Source organism: Eriocheir sinensis, chromosome 35 (genome assembly GCF_024679095.1).
Source record: "Eriocheir sinensis breed Jianghai 21 chromosome 35, ASM2467909v1, whole genome shotgun sequence".
In the NCBI taxonomy this organism is placed as follows: domain Eukaryota; kingdom Metazoa; phylum Arthropoda; class Malacostraca; order Decapoda; family Varunidae; genus Eriocheir; species Eriocheir sinensis.
Window position 1 is genome coordinate 13,179,493 of NC_066543.1, and position 16,736 is coordinate 13,196,228.

Genomic DNA, 16,736 nt, shown 5'->3' on the forward strand with positions numbered 1-16,736 from the left:
TGGGGGCGTGTCGACCTTGGCAGGCTGGGTAGTCGCCCCCTTGTCCAGCCCGCTGCTGTTTCCCGCCTGCGCCACTTGCTTCGGCTTGGGGCAGGCGCTGAGCGGTGATCAGACTTGCCGCAGTCCTTGCAGCAAGTCTGGAAGCCCCAGACTTCGGCCGGGCGAGGGAACGCGTCTTTCGCCCCCTCGGACACCGGTCGCGTCTGTGGCCCTTCTCACCGCAGCCCCAGCAACGGCCACCAAACTCGGGGCTCGTCTCCCTCGACGCCGCCTTACGCTCGAACTTCGCCTTCCGGCCTCGCACGTCGTTCCGAGGCTTGGCGTAGTCAGCGAGGCGGCTTGACGTCTTGAGAAACGCCTCGAACTCCATGGCCCTCGCCAAAGCCACCTGCAGGTCACCAGGGTGGGCTTGCTTTACGTAGATCTGCAGCTGGTGGTCCTGCAGAGCATCTACGAAGGCGTCACGGGCGAGGACGGTCGTCATGTCTTCACCAGCAGCCGGATAAGCCCGCCTCACAAGGGCCTCCACATCTTGCGCCAGTTGTGACAGCGTCTCGCCCTTCTGCCTCGCCCTCTTCTTCAGCTGAGCCCTGTACACCTCAGCCTGGTGACTGTGCCCAAAGCGGCGCTGCAAGGCTTCCGACAGGCTGGTAAAGGAAGCTTGCTTGGTGGCTGGAAGGTGGCTGAGAATCTCGAGTGCCGGGCCCCGCAGCGCCGTTGCCAGCTGCAGCGCCTTTTCTTCCTCAGTCCACCCTTGAGCTGTTGCGAGCATGACGAACTGAGCAACGTAGGCCTCCCAAGCTACCTTGCCGTCATACTCAGCCGGCTTACGCCTGCGGTGGTCGTGGGAAGGAAACGAACGAGCAGGGTAGAAGGCAGGCACTCGGGGCAAGAAAGGAGGCAGGGTAGGGTTTAGGTGAGGAGGCGAGGGTGGCGGGCTGTTTGGCAACAGTGGCGGGGCCGCCGCTCGCGCCCCGCCGCAGCCCACGCCAGCCGCTGAACCCCGACCGTGACCCCCGGCCGGACACGCCAGGCCCGGAGGCTCAGAGAATGCACTGCGTGGCCTCAGCGAGGCTTGACACTGCCCCCAATCACACAAAGGCTCACTCTGCACTTCCTCTGGGGCAGCACACACGGCAGCCTGCCTCGCCTCAAACCTTACCTCCCGCACCTCACCTCTCAGTGCCTCTAGGCCCCTCTGTAGCTCACCCCGGACCTCCTCACAGGCCTGATCGGTATACTGCCGTGCCTCCTGCCGCACAGAAGCCAAGCTTGCTTGTAGTGCCTCCTCAAGCCTGCTGGCCTGTGCCTCGGAGCGCTCGGCCTGCTCACGGGCCTGCTCCTCAAGCCTGCTGGCCTGTGCCTCGGAGCGCTCGGCCTGCTCACGGGCCTGCTCCTCAAGCCTGCTGGCCTGTGCCTCGGAGCGCTCGGCCTGCTGTGCCTGCTTTTGACCTTGAAGCGTTATTTCTTGCCTCAAGCCAGCCAACATTGAGGCAATTAACTCCAGCTGGCCAGGCTTAGCGTCTTCATCAGCCTCAAGGTCACCACTACCCCACCACTGCTCCGCCAGCCGCACCGTGCTCGCTGAGGTCCATTGTGCCCGAGGCGTCACTCTTTGTCTGCCCGTCCACTCACAGCACATTTCCACCCTGCTCCTGACACCACTGTTATGCTCCACTTGTCTACCCCTCACACAGGCAGACAGGTGCTCTCCCAATTACTTAAACTGGGCTCGCTATGGAAAACACAGTGCTCCCACGAGGCGGACAGCAGACACAAAGACACTCCGGCGGACACACTCGCACACACCCACAGAGCACACAGCGAGGCACAATTAAATACAGGGCGGACTTTCTTGGGGTTTACTAAGCAATAGCACGTTGTACAATCCTTATAGTCCAAGGGGGAGGCAGTCAAGGCACAAATCACAGGCGATTAAGTCCTAAGGCACAGAGCACAGGCGAGCGCGTCCTTTGTCTTCTCTCCGTCTCCACTCTTCCTCGCCGCATGGCGTCCCTCTCCAGCCCGCCCCCTCAACGGGGCCGCAGGGAACCCTCATTACGTCACGTGGCGCCAATTACAATTTAAACTAAGCTAAGCCTTGGCGTAACAATATATATATATATATATATATATATATATATATATATATATATATATATATATATATATATATATATATATATATGACCTTTACATTTCAGCCCGGAATCGTGCCAAATCTATTCTCCGACTTACCAAAACTTCTTTTATCAATAGAAAATGTCAACACCTTGCTTCTTCTAATTCTTCCCGTGACTTATTTCTGGCATCTAGCCAAAAATATCTCCTCCAATTTCACTTCTTCCTCTTTCCCTCCTCTCCTTAACCCTGACGACAGCACTGCCGTCTCATCTGTCTCGAAGGGAACTCTAGGCCTGGCACCCTTGCGTGTAATAAATTAATCAAAACAAAAATTATGCGACTTATTTCTAAGAGGAGGTATTTCTCGCTACACCGGCTGGACCGCCGCCGCGGCCGCCGCCAGAGGAGGCTACGCTTTCGTGAATATTATCCGAAAAGTGAAATATAGGCCAAAAATAACTTATCATTAAACAATAGAAAAATATTCAAGAATGAAAGTACTGTTCTTCACAGTTCACACACATGACGCACCTCGACGCTCTTTTCAACAGCTGATCGGTCTTGTTTGTTTACCTTCGAGCCAAGTAACCTTCAAGGCAAGTCAGGTCAACTCAACAGAATCAACCCCCTACCCCAGGGACATATCATCTTAACAACAACAACAGCTACAAGCACTCCGCACTGCTGGGGCTATAGAGGCCTTGATCCCATGGTCTAACCAGCCTCTTAAAACACAGAAAACTTGAGTGCCCAAAAACACTGAAGACGACACACCGCTGCGCGCATTTTTGGTTAAACTATAAAGGGTATGCAAACATGAGCCAAAGCTTCATGCAGAATACAGTAAACCAAAGCAGACTATATAATTGTAAATACAGGTTAAGGTTCGTTTTAGTGCCGTGCCAGTATTTCATTACCTACCTTATGAAACATCACTAGCTCTTCATATATCTTTTCTACAAACCTTCAACAGTCATGGAAATGCTTTCAAAATCCAATTCAAGGACTTTTTTTACTCTTAAAAATAGGGGATAATGTTTACGAAAGCGCGTCGCCTCCTCTGGCGGCACCGTCACTGCGGCCGCCACTGGTGTTGCGAGAAATACCTCCTTGCAGAAATAAGTTGCATATATATGTGGGAAGGGGTCCAGGGGGGGCGCAGCCCCTCTGTTAGCAGGTCATAAAGTTCAGTTGGAGTAGTTTAAATGTGCTCCCCCACCCTAAACCCTCTGCGAGCTATTTTGCAGCGGCAGCACCGTCGCCATGGCCGCAGCCAGAGGAGGTGACGCGCTTTCGTGAACATTATCCCCTATTTTCAAGAGTAAAAGAAAAGTCCTTGAATTGGATTTTGAAAGTGTTTCCATGACTGTTGAAGGTTTGTAGAAAAGATATATGAAGAGATAGTGATGCTTCATAAGGTAGGTAATGAAATACTGGCACAGTACTAAAACAAATCTTTACCCCATATTATCATTGTCATCTACCATTACTAGTCCACTTCTGTCTAATGTTAAGAACATAAGAACGTTGGAGTCTGCAAGAGGCCGGTAGGCCTATACAAGGCAGCTCCTTTGACCCTAAGCTCTCATGTATCTAACCTCATCTAATATCGCTGTCCATGAATTTATCTAATCTATTTTTGAATGTGACAATTGTATTGGCACTCGCCACATGACTGCTAAGCCTATTCCACTCATCCACAATCCTGTTAGTAAACCAATTTTTGCCTATGTCCCTGTTGAATCTGAATTTATCCAGTTTAAACCCATTACTTCGTGTCCTACCCAGTTCTCTTACCAGCAAAACCTTATGAATATCTCCCTTATTAAAGCCCTTCATCCATTTATAAACCTCGATCATGTCTCCACGCACCCTTCGCCTTTCTAGAGAATGCAAGTTTAACTGTTTGAGTCTTTCCTCGTATGGCAAGTTTCTCAACCCCTGAATTATCTTAGTCATCCTCCTCTGCACTGTTTCTAACATTTTGATATCCATTCTAAGCTTCATGCTGGTTGTTGTCACTGGTATGCAGCAGGTATACTTCTGTAATTTTACCCTCCATCCTCTTGTAGCAAATACCATAGTTCTATATAATATAATGTGACCTGCCCAAGTCCATTTCTTTTTTTTCAAAATCATCATTAAAATATCTTTAACATTTTTCTCTTCCTTAATTGATGATGCTTGCTTCTTTTCTTTCCTTGACAGACCCAGAATTTTTTCCCCAATCCTCTTTGTGCATTTCTGGCTTTCTTTCTAAATCTTTTGTGGGGTGCCAAGTTTCTGAACTTTATATCAGGACTTACAGGTTACACTGTTTGTACAACAGCGTGTGACAGGTTACTATTCATGATTTTATTATGTTAGCCAAAAGTGCTCCACCCCTTTCTTATTTTCCTTTTAGTTTATTTTCATGTGGGGCTTTGCACTAATTGTTTGTCCTAAATATGGGTATCCCTCTATTCTCTCAAATATATTCCACAGCCACACATTCCACACTTGCAGCATAATATTTTTTTGTTTGGTTTGGTTACAGCCTCAACCATGAATGGAGAAATCTCAAACTCATCAGACACTCAGGAAAGACTTTATAAAATGCTGGAGAAGTTACAGAATTTGGCAAGAGACATTCCTCCGTGAGTATCAAAGTTACAAATTTTCTATCATTACAGAATTTCACTTGTTCACATATTTTTGTCTAAATGATTTGTTATAATAACTTGTCATACAGTGAATAACAGGCATCACAGTTTTAGTAAAATGTTTGGTGACAAGCCTGGCAATGACTGAGTCTGAAGCATAGAGGTTCCTGTAATTCTCAACATTCATTGGATACCGTTTGTCATAAGTCTTTACATTTCAGCAAGTTTCAGCAGAGACTGCCATATGACTTGCTCTCCTCTCTGGCCAACTGTCTCTTGGACAACACCTCATTTGAGATAATGCAGGAGCTGGCTGAGCTGCAGCACATGACTGAGAAAATCCTGCACAAGCAACATGCACAAATGATCAACAAACATAAAAGTATGTGACATTCTTTTGTTTCCTTTTTACAGGTAACTGCTACAAACCAGCCTGGTATATCTTGAGATATATACTAAAATTGAAATCTTAATTTTGTGTTTGTTGCAGATACCTCATTCTTGATTGCAGTGTTTCATAACAACAAACAACAAAAATGTTTACTAATTATTTCATCAAAGTGTGTGCATTTATATTGTGTTTCCAAGTTTTTCATGATAAGGAGTGTAGGTGAAGTTTCAAATTTAGAATTGCAAAGCAAAAGTCATATGCTTAATCTAATGTTCACAGCAGGAATTTTTCACAGCTGCATAAATTTTACAGCAGAACGAGATAACCTGATTAAGTGTCACAAGGAAGAGCTGACAGCTGCTGAGCGTCAGGGAAAGACCCATGTGTTGTCAAGGCTGCCAAGGCTGCACCAGGATCAACTGGCAGAGCTTAACACTCGCCATGCCCAGGAGACTGACAATACCCACCTCTTCATCCAGAATGTGCTTGACCAGAAGGTACACATTGTAGCATTAAAAATATTCTCAAGTACTTGTATGACATGGGATGTTAATCAAGAAACAAAAGTCAGACTGCTATAAGACCACTTGAATCACACTTCAATGTTTCTTGTGTTAACTGTACATGTCCAGTGCTATGTATTTTGTAGTAATTGCTTGTCCTTTATATATCTCTCTTAATTTTTTGTGTATCTGTACAAGCTGCTTCTAGCATCACTACATGCATGGCATGGTACATTGCAGACTCATTTTGCAGGTAGAAGAGCAGCAGTCAACACTGCAGCAAGCAAGAGTGCCAGGGTTCCATGTCACAAGCAACCCCATGGAAATAAAAGTTCAGATGTACATAATGGGGTTCATTATGGTGATTGGGGGAATAAAAATTCCTCACTAACCCAACTGTAGTAAGTGCTGTAAACTTGCTGTACTGAATGATTTGGTACAGAATTATGGCTGTGAATTTCTTATAAATAATATATAGCTATATCTGTGACGCAAAGCTAACTATAAGTTCCCTAAATATGCATGAAGATAGATCCTCAGGTCTTTCTACTTGTTTTCACTACCTTAAGCATTATAAGTTACCATTATCATCAAATATATGTGATAAAGAGATAATGAAGAATGGAGAATGTGAATGCAAGATACCTGTTGGTGATATGTGAGAGATGGTTTCTCATATATTGTAGATTGAACATGTGATATTTTTTTAATCTTTAAGATACTTGAGACAGTATAAATTTTGATATCAATAATTCATGAGTTTCATATAAATTCTCAGTTATCCAAATTAACTCAGCCAAGACCCTAACAGACAGATGAATGATTCAGATAATGCATTGGGAAAGTTTGATTCTTAGGTGAAGATTTAAAAGGTTTCTTCCATAGTCTTGCATCCACCTCTCCACCGCCACCCTTGGCACCATACAGCCTCGCTTCAACAACACACCTGCTTCCCCATTACCACCACCTAGAACCATGCCGGCTCTCTTCTTCAACAACACACTCACCTCACCACTGTCACCACCACCAGAGACCTTGCTGCCCTGCTTCCCTTGCAACACACCCTCAGCCTCCCCAGTACCACCCAGGCAGGACCTTGCCATCTCACTTTCTGTCCCTCCCTCTGCACTTTTATCTCCAGTTTCCTTTTAGGCCGATCTGTTTCTGCTTTGGTAGATGACCACTGTTCTACTCCTAAATCTATCAGCAGTGGTGTTCTACAGGGCTCTATCTCCAACTCTCTACTGCCCATTAATAATCTTAAAAACTGTTTTATCCACTCCTGAACTGATGACTACTCTGCACTACTCATCATTATTCAACAAAAACCCTCCCAACAGGAATTGCAGGATTGAACCCTTTCCATCTGTGACGCAGACGTCGGCGTCACAGTATGGAAAGGGTCAAGAGGAAATGGAAGAGGATTAATCCTCTTCCATTTCCTCTTAATCCTCCTCTAAATTCCTCTTAATCCTCTTCCATTTCCTCTTAAGAGGTTTAGAAGAGAATTAAGAGGAAATGGAAGAGTTGTTGTTGTTGTTGTTTTATTTTCTTCAGCACGATGGCTGAATGGGCTTGAAAAGAGCCCTGCAGGGGAGCTAGCTTCGGGCCATGAGGCCCTGGCTAGCTGGGCGGGGGGCACGGATGCATTGCATCCATTGCCGAAGCCGAGCGAGCAACTCCACAGTCTGTAAGCTGGCTCAGAGGCCAGGAGAGTTGCTCGCTCGACGAGTGCTGGCGTTCCACTGAATGGAAGAGGATTAAGAGGTTTAAAAGAGGACTAACGGTGACGCCATCGGACACCGATGTCGGCATCGCCGGAGTGAAGGGATTAAGGCTAGTCGCTACGGAACGCTTTACCTTAGAACTTGCTATCATTTTTTAATAGGGCAGAAGGAAGTTACTGACCTTCAGTGCCTCAAAAAGTCAATTTCTCAATCTGTCAGCTCAACACAATGTTCCAAAATTGTATCCCCTTTTCTTCAATAACAATCAGCTGTCCCCCTTGTCCACAATAAACATTCAACCTATACTTAACTCAGAATCTTAACTGGAAACTTCATATCTCTGCTTGTGCTAATTTAGCTTCCTCAAGGTTTGGTGCTCTGTATTGTCTCCACCAATTTTTCCCCTTTCCCAGTTGCTGCCCATACACAAGGGCCTTGTCCTCCCTTGTATGGAGTATGCATCTCGTGTTGGGGGTCTGCAACACACACAGACCTTTTTGACATTGTGGATTCGAAGGCTGTTCATATCATCAACTACCTTTTACTGACAGTCTTCTACTCTCAAACTCCTCAGCAATGTTGCCTCTTTTTCTATCTTCTATCATTGTTTTCATACTGACTGCTCTACTGATTTTGCTAACTGCATGCCTCCTCCCTCCCACAACCACACTGCACATGACTTTCTACTCTAGCTCATCCCTATACAATACAAATCCCTTATGCTAGAGTTAATCAGCATCTTAATTCCTTTCACTGGTAAATGCTGAAACAGACAGCCTTGATCTGTATTTCCTCATACCTAAGACTTGAACTCTTTCATATGGGGAGTATCACGTCAAGTCAAGACGGTCGAGAGTGTATTCCTCCTCCTCCATCACGATGCCTCATTCAGTAATCACCTCTTTTCTGGTCATTCCTTGTTTGCTTTGCAGGAACAGCAGCTAGCAGGCTATTTTGTGTTTTTCCTTTGTCTGTTGCCCTTGAGCTGTTTCCTTCACCATGAAGAAAAATGTTCCCCAATGATGCACATGCCTTCCTGACACCACCACCCAGGACCATGAAGAGCATAAAACCCACACTGGCAGACAAAAGAAATGTATTTTACCAGTCTCAGTGGTCATTGCCATCATCTTTAGCAGTTAGAAAGGAAGAGTAAGGCAGATATCTTTTGTGTATTTGTACAAAGAGCAGCTTGTTCCTAAGGGGGCAGGGCATGGAGAGTAGGTGCAGCCAACTAGACCCCTGTCACTCACAACTAAACTGCCTCTTCCCAACAACACACCCGCTCTCACCTCTCCGCCACTTTCGCTTCACCTGACCCACCTCTTATTTAACTCTCCACCCATGACACTTCTCAAGAAGCTAATTACTCTTCAAATGTCTGTCTCTATTTCCCTGATGACATGAATCAACACTTGCAAAAATTATTTCTGTAAACATGTGGGAGTACCACTGATGGGCTACATCCTAAATCCACGACTCACCCTGAAGGTGGGCAAGCCTTCTGCAAGAAAAAATATGCATGACTGACTTGTTTTCCTACTTGCTGCACTGCTGATATAACAATGCTGAGGGGGTAGCTAAGGAGATTGATCACATCCTTGTAAGTACTCAGAGGATCCTTTAGAACTGGAGTATTTTCCAGAGTGCATAATTCTTTGCAACTGATTATATAGGCTAGTTGTTGAAACACTCCAGCTTCATATCAGGTCAAGAAGAATCTTAAGATGTAACTATACTGTGGTTCATCTAAAGACTAAAAGACTTAGCCATGGCTTTGCAGTGACCGTTTCAATTGGTTCAATGTACTCAGTACCCATCAAGTACCTGTAGAACTGTTGGATTCCTTCAAACGTGAAACTCTTTATACAAAGAAGAGCACTGGAAAATATTTAGAAGAGATGCACTGTCAGTCTTGCTGGAAATCAGGACTAATACAGGGCTGTGTCACATAGGATTAGTGTTCTCCAGAGTAGAGACAGAGAGAGGATGTCAAGGGAGATTTCATTGCAAATGATCATTGACTTGCTTACCAAAGACTGAAGTTTTACTTTGAGCCTTCCTTTTACTTGAGCACTCTTTGAACAGCAGACAGTTCCCTTGTATCAGACATGGATTTACAGAGGGCACATTGGGTTCAATAATTTGAGCAGTTTTAGTAAGCACACACTGTATGGGCATCTTCCAACCACTGGTTTACAAATAGTTGATGCTGATCCACCCATTGACAAAACCCTAATGTTTCTTGACAAGGTCTGAGAGGCTGTGACAAAGTTGAGATGCGGAAAGGAAACTGGTGTTTATAACATCCTTTAGGAGATGCTCAAAGCTGGAAGCTTAAACACGATCCATGGGTTGCATGCTGTCTTCATTTAAACTGTTTTTGGTGCTTGAGCTCATATACAAAAGTCCCTACCTTAGCTATTACCCATTACCTCATTTTTCTCTTGGTATTTCCAGAATTTGTGAGTGTTGGGGGACCAGGTGGGTCAGTGGGCATGGTGCTTGACTTACAACCAACATTAAGTTCCATCCCAGCTCACAGAAGCTTCTCAGTGTGAAAAAATGTTCTCTTATAACCCTACTAAAACTACATGGCCTAAGCTGCCTAGCTTGGAGAGATTCTTCAATCTTTTCAGCAGATGTGTAACACTGCATGACCCAAAACGGCTGCTGTCCACAAAAATCTGCATCAGAGTTTCTGATCACTGCCATTTTTATATCTTCATAACAATAAAACGATTTAGTTGATGTTATTGAATCAGCACAGCAGATGTGCATGGAAATGAATTCCAAATAATAATATAATAACATTAGGTACTTACCGTTATTGAAATACGACTAAAACAAAAGCAACATCTACAACTACAACTACTATAGTCCATCGATTCTAACTTCAGCCCTGTGGCTTGGCCCGGGGAACCACCCATTGTTTACACATAAAGCGATGACCTGCGCATGGCGATCTGTCTCACTGTTAGTCTTTACTATATATATATATATATATATATATATATATATATATATATATATATATATATATATATATATATATATATATATGGGTAGGCGGTGGCTGAGTGGTAGCGTGCTGGGCCCACATTCACCGCGTGATGGATGACACGGGTTCGAATCCCCACGCTACCACCTCGGGTTTTTCAGTCACCGCCGAGTGGCTTAAAACTACCCACATGCTGTCCTGAAGACCACCCATCAACCCGGACTCCAGAGAAAACTGTCCAAGTGAATCAAGAATCGAGTTCCGGGGGGCAGCATGAGCCCGTGCCTGCTGCCTGCTGAGCTGATTGGCTGTATTATTCGTCCTGTATCCTAACACTAAAAAGCTTGTCAGTGAGAAGAGAATCCAAAAGTCTGGTTGCAAGGAAAATAATTCATCAAATTTGGAAGGATAGTGTTGATTATTTGTATACTCCTTCATAATTTCAGAATCCTGTTTGTTGTAAATGAATTTCACGTCAAAAGGATAGATACGTATGCATAAATTTCCAGGAAATTATTGAATTGAATTGAATTGAAATATTTATTATTGTAAAATACAACAAAGGGGAAATGGCTGGTCTTGCAGACAAACCCCTGACTAGGCAAATATATTTCAGATTAAAATGTTAGCTGGCCATTATTTTATATCATTTCTTGAAATTGTTTTGAAGAAATATATTTCAAACTAAAAACATGGTCCACGACATATCTTTTATTGGGTTGGTGGTCCGTGACCTGAAACGAGTTGAGAACCACTAGTTTACCGTCTTTTATTTTACAGTTTCGGTGTTTCTACCGCAGAACTGTGTATGTAGAGCACTTACTTTGAGACCATAAGTCAAAATAACCACACTCTCAGAAATTATACCCTTCTAACATCAAATTAAATTATACTAGAGATGCTAGAAACCAAACTACCCATGAGCGATATATGCAGAGACGAAACACCATGTTGCCTTTTGCCGTTCACGAAGTAGATGCAGACCCGCGTACTGAAGTCACTAATACCAAGTTTTTTGCTAATTACATAATTCATTTGAGTCTGCCCTCTATACTACAGTCAAGCCAGCTGACGTCACACACACAAGCCTCACCCCTCGCCCCTCTGCGCGTGATCCAACTTGATGTTAGTGATTTAAGCCGAACATATGGAGGCAAAGTCACTATTTTAATACCAAGGGAGGCGGGGCTTGTGTGTCATGTCATATGGCTTGATTGTCGTAAGAAGGGCAAGCTCAAACAAAAATTCATAATTAGATAATACGAAGAAAGAGAAGAATAGTGAACTCATTTAACCCTGTAAGATAGCCCACACCTTCTTTCACCCCTCATACCTTCCACACACTTCCATATCCTCGCTCACCCACACACACCGCACCTTGCCTCACACCCCTCACCTTCCCTAACGTTCACTCCCTCATCCATAAAACCCCATATCCTCTTTCATCAAAACACCTTCTATCATCCCCTCACCTTTCCTCACGCTCCCATATCCTCACTCACCCCCACACCTTCCTTTCCTCACACCCAACATCTTCCTTCACACTCCCATATCCTTACACCCCCTTTCATTACTCACCCCCACACCTTCCTTTCCTCACACCCCACACCCTCCATCACTCCCACATAACCAATACACTCCGATATCCTCACTCACTCACCTTCCCTCAAAGTTTTAAATTCAGTAATCTTTACATTTTCTCTTTTCAAAGAAACCCTGATATGGGTGACTCCATAAATTATTGTCTATTGGTGTCTATGGCTAAGATACAAAAGACTGATAGGAAAGCCTCCTTTATTTTCGTTAGGATTTCAATGCCCACCACAGTGATTGGCTGTATTCTGTGTCACCCACCGATCTTCTGGCCAGGCTGCCCATGATTTCTCTTGCCTGTCTGGTTGTGAACATGTTAGTGCTCCCCACGTGCTTCAGGCAATTTTCTAGATTTATTACTCACCGATATTCATGGACTTGTAGATGTTAGTGATGGTCCCCCCGTTGGTTCCTCTGATCACAATTGCTTAAATAGTGTATTTCAATTAAATTTGTCCATGCCAAATGCCTTGTTGTCATGTAAGGTTTACTTGAAATCTCGAGTCATTTGGAGCTTAATTCATAATGACATTTCAACTGTTTGGAGAGACACCTATCGTGCTGAGTGCCCTGTATCGGCTCTTGTTTCCAAACCCACGGATATTAATAATAATAATAATAATAATAATAATAATAATAATAATAATAATAATAATAATAATAATAATAATAATAATTATAGTTTTATTTCGCCATGCGGCATATATATATATATAGATATATATATATATATATATATATATATATATATATATATATATATATATATATATATATATATATATATATATATATATATATATATATATATATATATATATATATATATATATAAACAGGACAAGTAAACGAACGAGATCAAACGTGATACATATACGCTTAAATAACTGACAGCTTATAATTATATATGCATGTGCACGGCACCCTTATGAACAATCTACACGTACAGAATGCCCAGCCACTCCCGCCGCATGGATCCACATACATAGGCCGAGCTCTGTCTGACGGAGGTGATGATAGAGTTCCCAGATTGGCGTGGCGACGCAGCACAGTCAGACAGTTCATACCGCGCCCGGTGAAGGTCAGGGATGAGCTATATAGGAAGCCCCAGAAGCCGCTTGAGGATGTCGTTCTGTGTCAGTGTCACGGCATTTCCTTTCATCGAAAGGTCTGTGCCGATGATACTTTTTTTATTCTGCCCTATTTCTGAACCTCAAAGTAGGTCTCTTGTAAGTACTTTGATGCCTTTCACGGATTTCAATAATAATAATAATAATAATAATAATAATAATAATAATAATAATAATAATAACAATAATAATAACAATCCTTTTCTCAGCGAACTCACAATGCAGGACATAGTTTTGTGGCGCAAATTTTTCTTTTTTTTTTACTTGTACTTGGAAAAATGGAACCACTCTCACTTTTCTCTGTCCTTGATGCAGTACCTGGTACAGCGGTTACCGAGAAACCGTGCCAGTTGTGGCAAGGTTAACGTGCACATTTGTAGTAGTCTTCGCTTCGCTCTAAGTCCCATTAATTTTGTGACAATCTACAGTTACTATATCAGGTTTTCGTGTTTACATTAGGCAGCCGTAACACACCACTATACTAGCTTGATAGTGATGCACTTGAGCAGAGGATTCGTATATATGTTAGACCCCTGACCGGAGCTTTCACTAGCGACCTTCACCTCTCGGAATATCCGGGGCAAACCTCCAGCGGCCGGCACCACACTTCGCTGCCTACACACCGCATGCCTCCCGCTGGTCAAGCATAGTGCGTGTGCCACAGCTTTCACGGCGACCTACTTATTCAAACGGACTAAAGACTTGCACTAACGACCTCTCTCTCTCTCTCTCTCTCTCTCTCTCTCTCTCTCTCTCTCTCTCTCTCTCTCTCTCTCTCTCTCTGTCGGCGACCTACCTACTACTACCTACCGACCTATTTATTCAAACGGACGAAAGACTTGCACTAACGACCTCTCTCTCTCTCTCTCTCTCTCTCTCTCTCTCTCTCTCTCTCTCTCTCTCTCTCTCTCTCTCTCTCTCTCTCATTTTCTTGCATAAATTCTTGCTCATATAACTCAACCAAGCAAGCTGCGATAGGAAGGGCACCTGTCATATAAGCGATTTTAAAGTGCGTGTAACTCATTATTTTTTCTATTTTTTATTTATTTATTTTTATTTATTTATTCATTTATTCATTTTTTTTCTCTCAAGCAACAGCAGCAGAGGAGGTGCTTGAGAGTAGGCTGATTCGAGGCAGCAGCAGGACAGGCCTGACCGCAATTAAATATATAGCTCACCCAATGAACTCTCTCCCCTTGTGCTTACACACACACATACACACACACACACACACACACACACACACACACACACACACACATATATATATATATATATATATATATATATATATATATATATATATATATATATATATATATATATATATATATATATATATATATATATATATATATATATACTGGAGAACTGGAGAATGTTTCAGATTACAGACATATGCCAAAGTAACGTTTATCTAACTACATGGATGAGATGAGATACATGATGAGGTCAAGACTAGAACATGCAGCCGTGGTGTGGGCTCATTGGTACCGTCTTATCTGACAGTCTTACTAGTCGCTCAAGAGCGATAACTTGCGCCGAATCCCTATGTGGAGGAATCTAGACGCAGCCCTAACATATGATTTACTTCTGGTGCGTGTAGAGATATCCTCCGACCCTGAGACGCTTGATGTCAGGATTGTTCCCTTGCCGCAGGTCGTGACGCTGCTACTTCTATACAAATAACTTCAAAAAGGATTTTGGCGAGGCGCCGAAATTAGAAATTCAGCGAAAGTGAAGATAAATGTGGAGGAACCAGACAGTAGTAAGATGGCCATAGCAAAAAACTGTCACTTTCGTCGTGTGAGAAACAGCAGTCTTCGAGAAAGTAAGAAACTGAAAACACTCTGATGTGGATGCCAGCACGGTCACCAGTCTGCCTAATAGAGACATCCCACCAATCTTCTCCCAGGTAGGAAGCATGCCGCTACCTGGAGCAGGTAGCAAGCGTGCTGCTACCTGGAGGCCACACATGTACCCAACCGTTCATTGATCAGGTGTGGAGAGGTGATGGCTAGCTGAGGACACACACACACACACACACACACACACACACACGCACACACACACACACACGTGGAGTGGAAAGAAGGGAGGTGACTGGACCAGAGAAAGTGGTTTTACCTCGGTTGGACAACGCACTTCAGAATATTAGGTTTCGAAAGTATTTGCTACGAGCTGTTTTGAACGGACGACAAAAGTTTATCAAGTGACAAGTACAGGCTTATCAAGATGACTAAAAATTCCCTCACGCACACACCAAACTCTGAAATGAGTTATTTTTTTATTGAAAATTGCCCTTCAAATGAGGTGGGTAATGTTTTGTGTTACGTGACTCTCTCCTCTGCTTTCGAGTTATCCTTTACTTTAATGAGAGCAGGTGTTTGTGGGACAGCGTGTGTATAGGTCAGTGTTATACTCGGGGTCACGCGGCGGGAAGGGATGGGCGGGGCAGATATATTATACAGGGACCCCGGGGTCGCGGCCGCCAGTCACCTTCTGCTAGTTGGTTGGAACACATCGCTCTCACCCAGCACCTTGCAGACACGCCGCTGTGTCCACCCACAACAATGGACATCTTATCTGTGGTGGCTTCGTCTGCTAATTCACTGTTCTTCTGCCTCACGTCGCTCTTGCTGCTGACAGGTAAGAATAATTTACCGTGACAAATGTGAATCGTGTCCATTGATTGGCTGGCACGGACAACAGTTTCGAGCTATTCTATAAGATGCTGAAACCCTTTATACTCCTTCTTGACGGTCCCAGGAAATACACACACACACACACACACACACACACACACACACTATTATAGTATTAGGAAGCAAAAATATACATTTATAAATTATTTGTTAAACAAGGAAGACTCATTGGTCGAAAGAGTATACATCGAAATGACATTCCTTTAAATAAGTGATAACACTAAAACAACAAATGGCAAAAGATACAAAACAAAGTACATTCAATATGAAACTATGAAATCAAGAAAAATTTACCTCAATTCAAGGAATGGAAATTACAGAAATAAAGAAAAAACCCTCTAAGATAAATAGTGCGTTCCTGTACAGAAACAATGAAGTGAAAATTCAAGAGGAAAACTGTAATGTGGTCAACCTTCATCAGTGTCACTGTTTAGGAGTCGAGGCAACATGGCTGTCCCAAATTACAGAAATATACTTGTAAATAAATATAGTGATTAGTGTAAAGAGCGTAGGGCAGAAATATAAACGTTGCAGCATTTTATTCTATGCTGCATTTTTTAATATAAATGCGACTTATTCAGACAACCCTACAATGAAAACTTCCTTAATGAATTATTATTAAGAGTGAAAGGAGAAAAGAAATTAAGCATTGCATTCAAGCAAAAACCAATTAAAGGCTATGAAAGAGGGAGTACACACACACACACACACACACACACACATCTAAGCCGTGGCCGCGTCTTCACACGTGCTAATTGGCATGAGTAGGCATTTCTTTGACTCAAGGCGGCCAGACACGGAGATTTTCGCTCGCGCATTTTCCCTATCTGTAAACCTCTGGCGCAACGGTGACTCATCTCTGTACTCATAGTTTCCTCTCGCTTTAGCGTTTTCGCTTTCTAAACCTGAAACACTGAAAA

The 16,736-nt window shown here is 43.5% G+C and overlaps 2 protein-coding genes across 5 annotated transcripts in view; both read left to right on the forward strand.

Moving 5' to 3' along the window:
* Positions 1–2,558: 2,558 nt before the first annotated feature.
* LOC127007423 (protein DGCR6-like) lies at positions 2,559–12,662 on the forward strand. Of its 4 annotated transcripts, none has more exons than XM_050878420.1 (6): positions 2,586–2,930; positions 4,661–4,760; positions 4,988–5,148; positions 5,470–5,654; positions 5,914–6,061; positions 10,550–12,662. In XM_050878420.1, exons 2-5 carry the CDS (start codon positions 4,669–4,671, stop codon positions 6,049–6,051), a joined length of 576 nt encoding a protein of 191 aa, XP_050734377.1. In that variant the 5' UTR covers positions 2,586–2,930; positions 4,661–4,668; the 3' UTR covers positions 6,052–6,061; positions 10,550–12,662. The 4 variants fall into 4 exon arrangements, with proteins under 4 accessions (XP_050734378.1, XP_050734377.1, XP_050734376.1 ...); XM_050878419.1 differs by lacking the exon at positions 10,550–12,662 and adding an exon at positions 9,848–10,371 and having other exon boundaries at positions 2,587–2,930; XM_050878421.1 differs by lacking the exon at positions 10,550–12,662 and having other exon boundaries at positions 2,559–2,720; positions 5,914–6,156.
* Positions 12,663–14,619: 1,957 nt separating this feature from the next.
* LOC127007425 (serine protease 33-like) overlaps positions 14,620–16,736 on the forward strand; it is a 20,759-nt gene continuing 18,642 nt past the window's right edge. Inside the window, exon 1 of the mRNA XM_050878422.1 lies at positions 14,620–15,760. Coding sequence (XP_050734379.1) covers positions 15,685–15,760 — 76 coding nt within the window. The 5' untranslated portion in view covers positions 14,620–15,684. The remainder of the gene's footprint in view (positions 15,761–16,736) is intronic.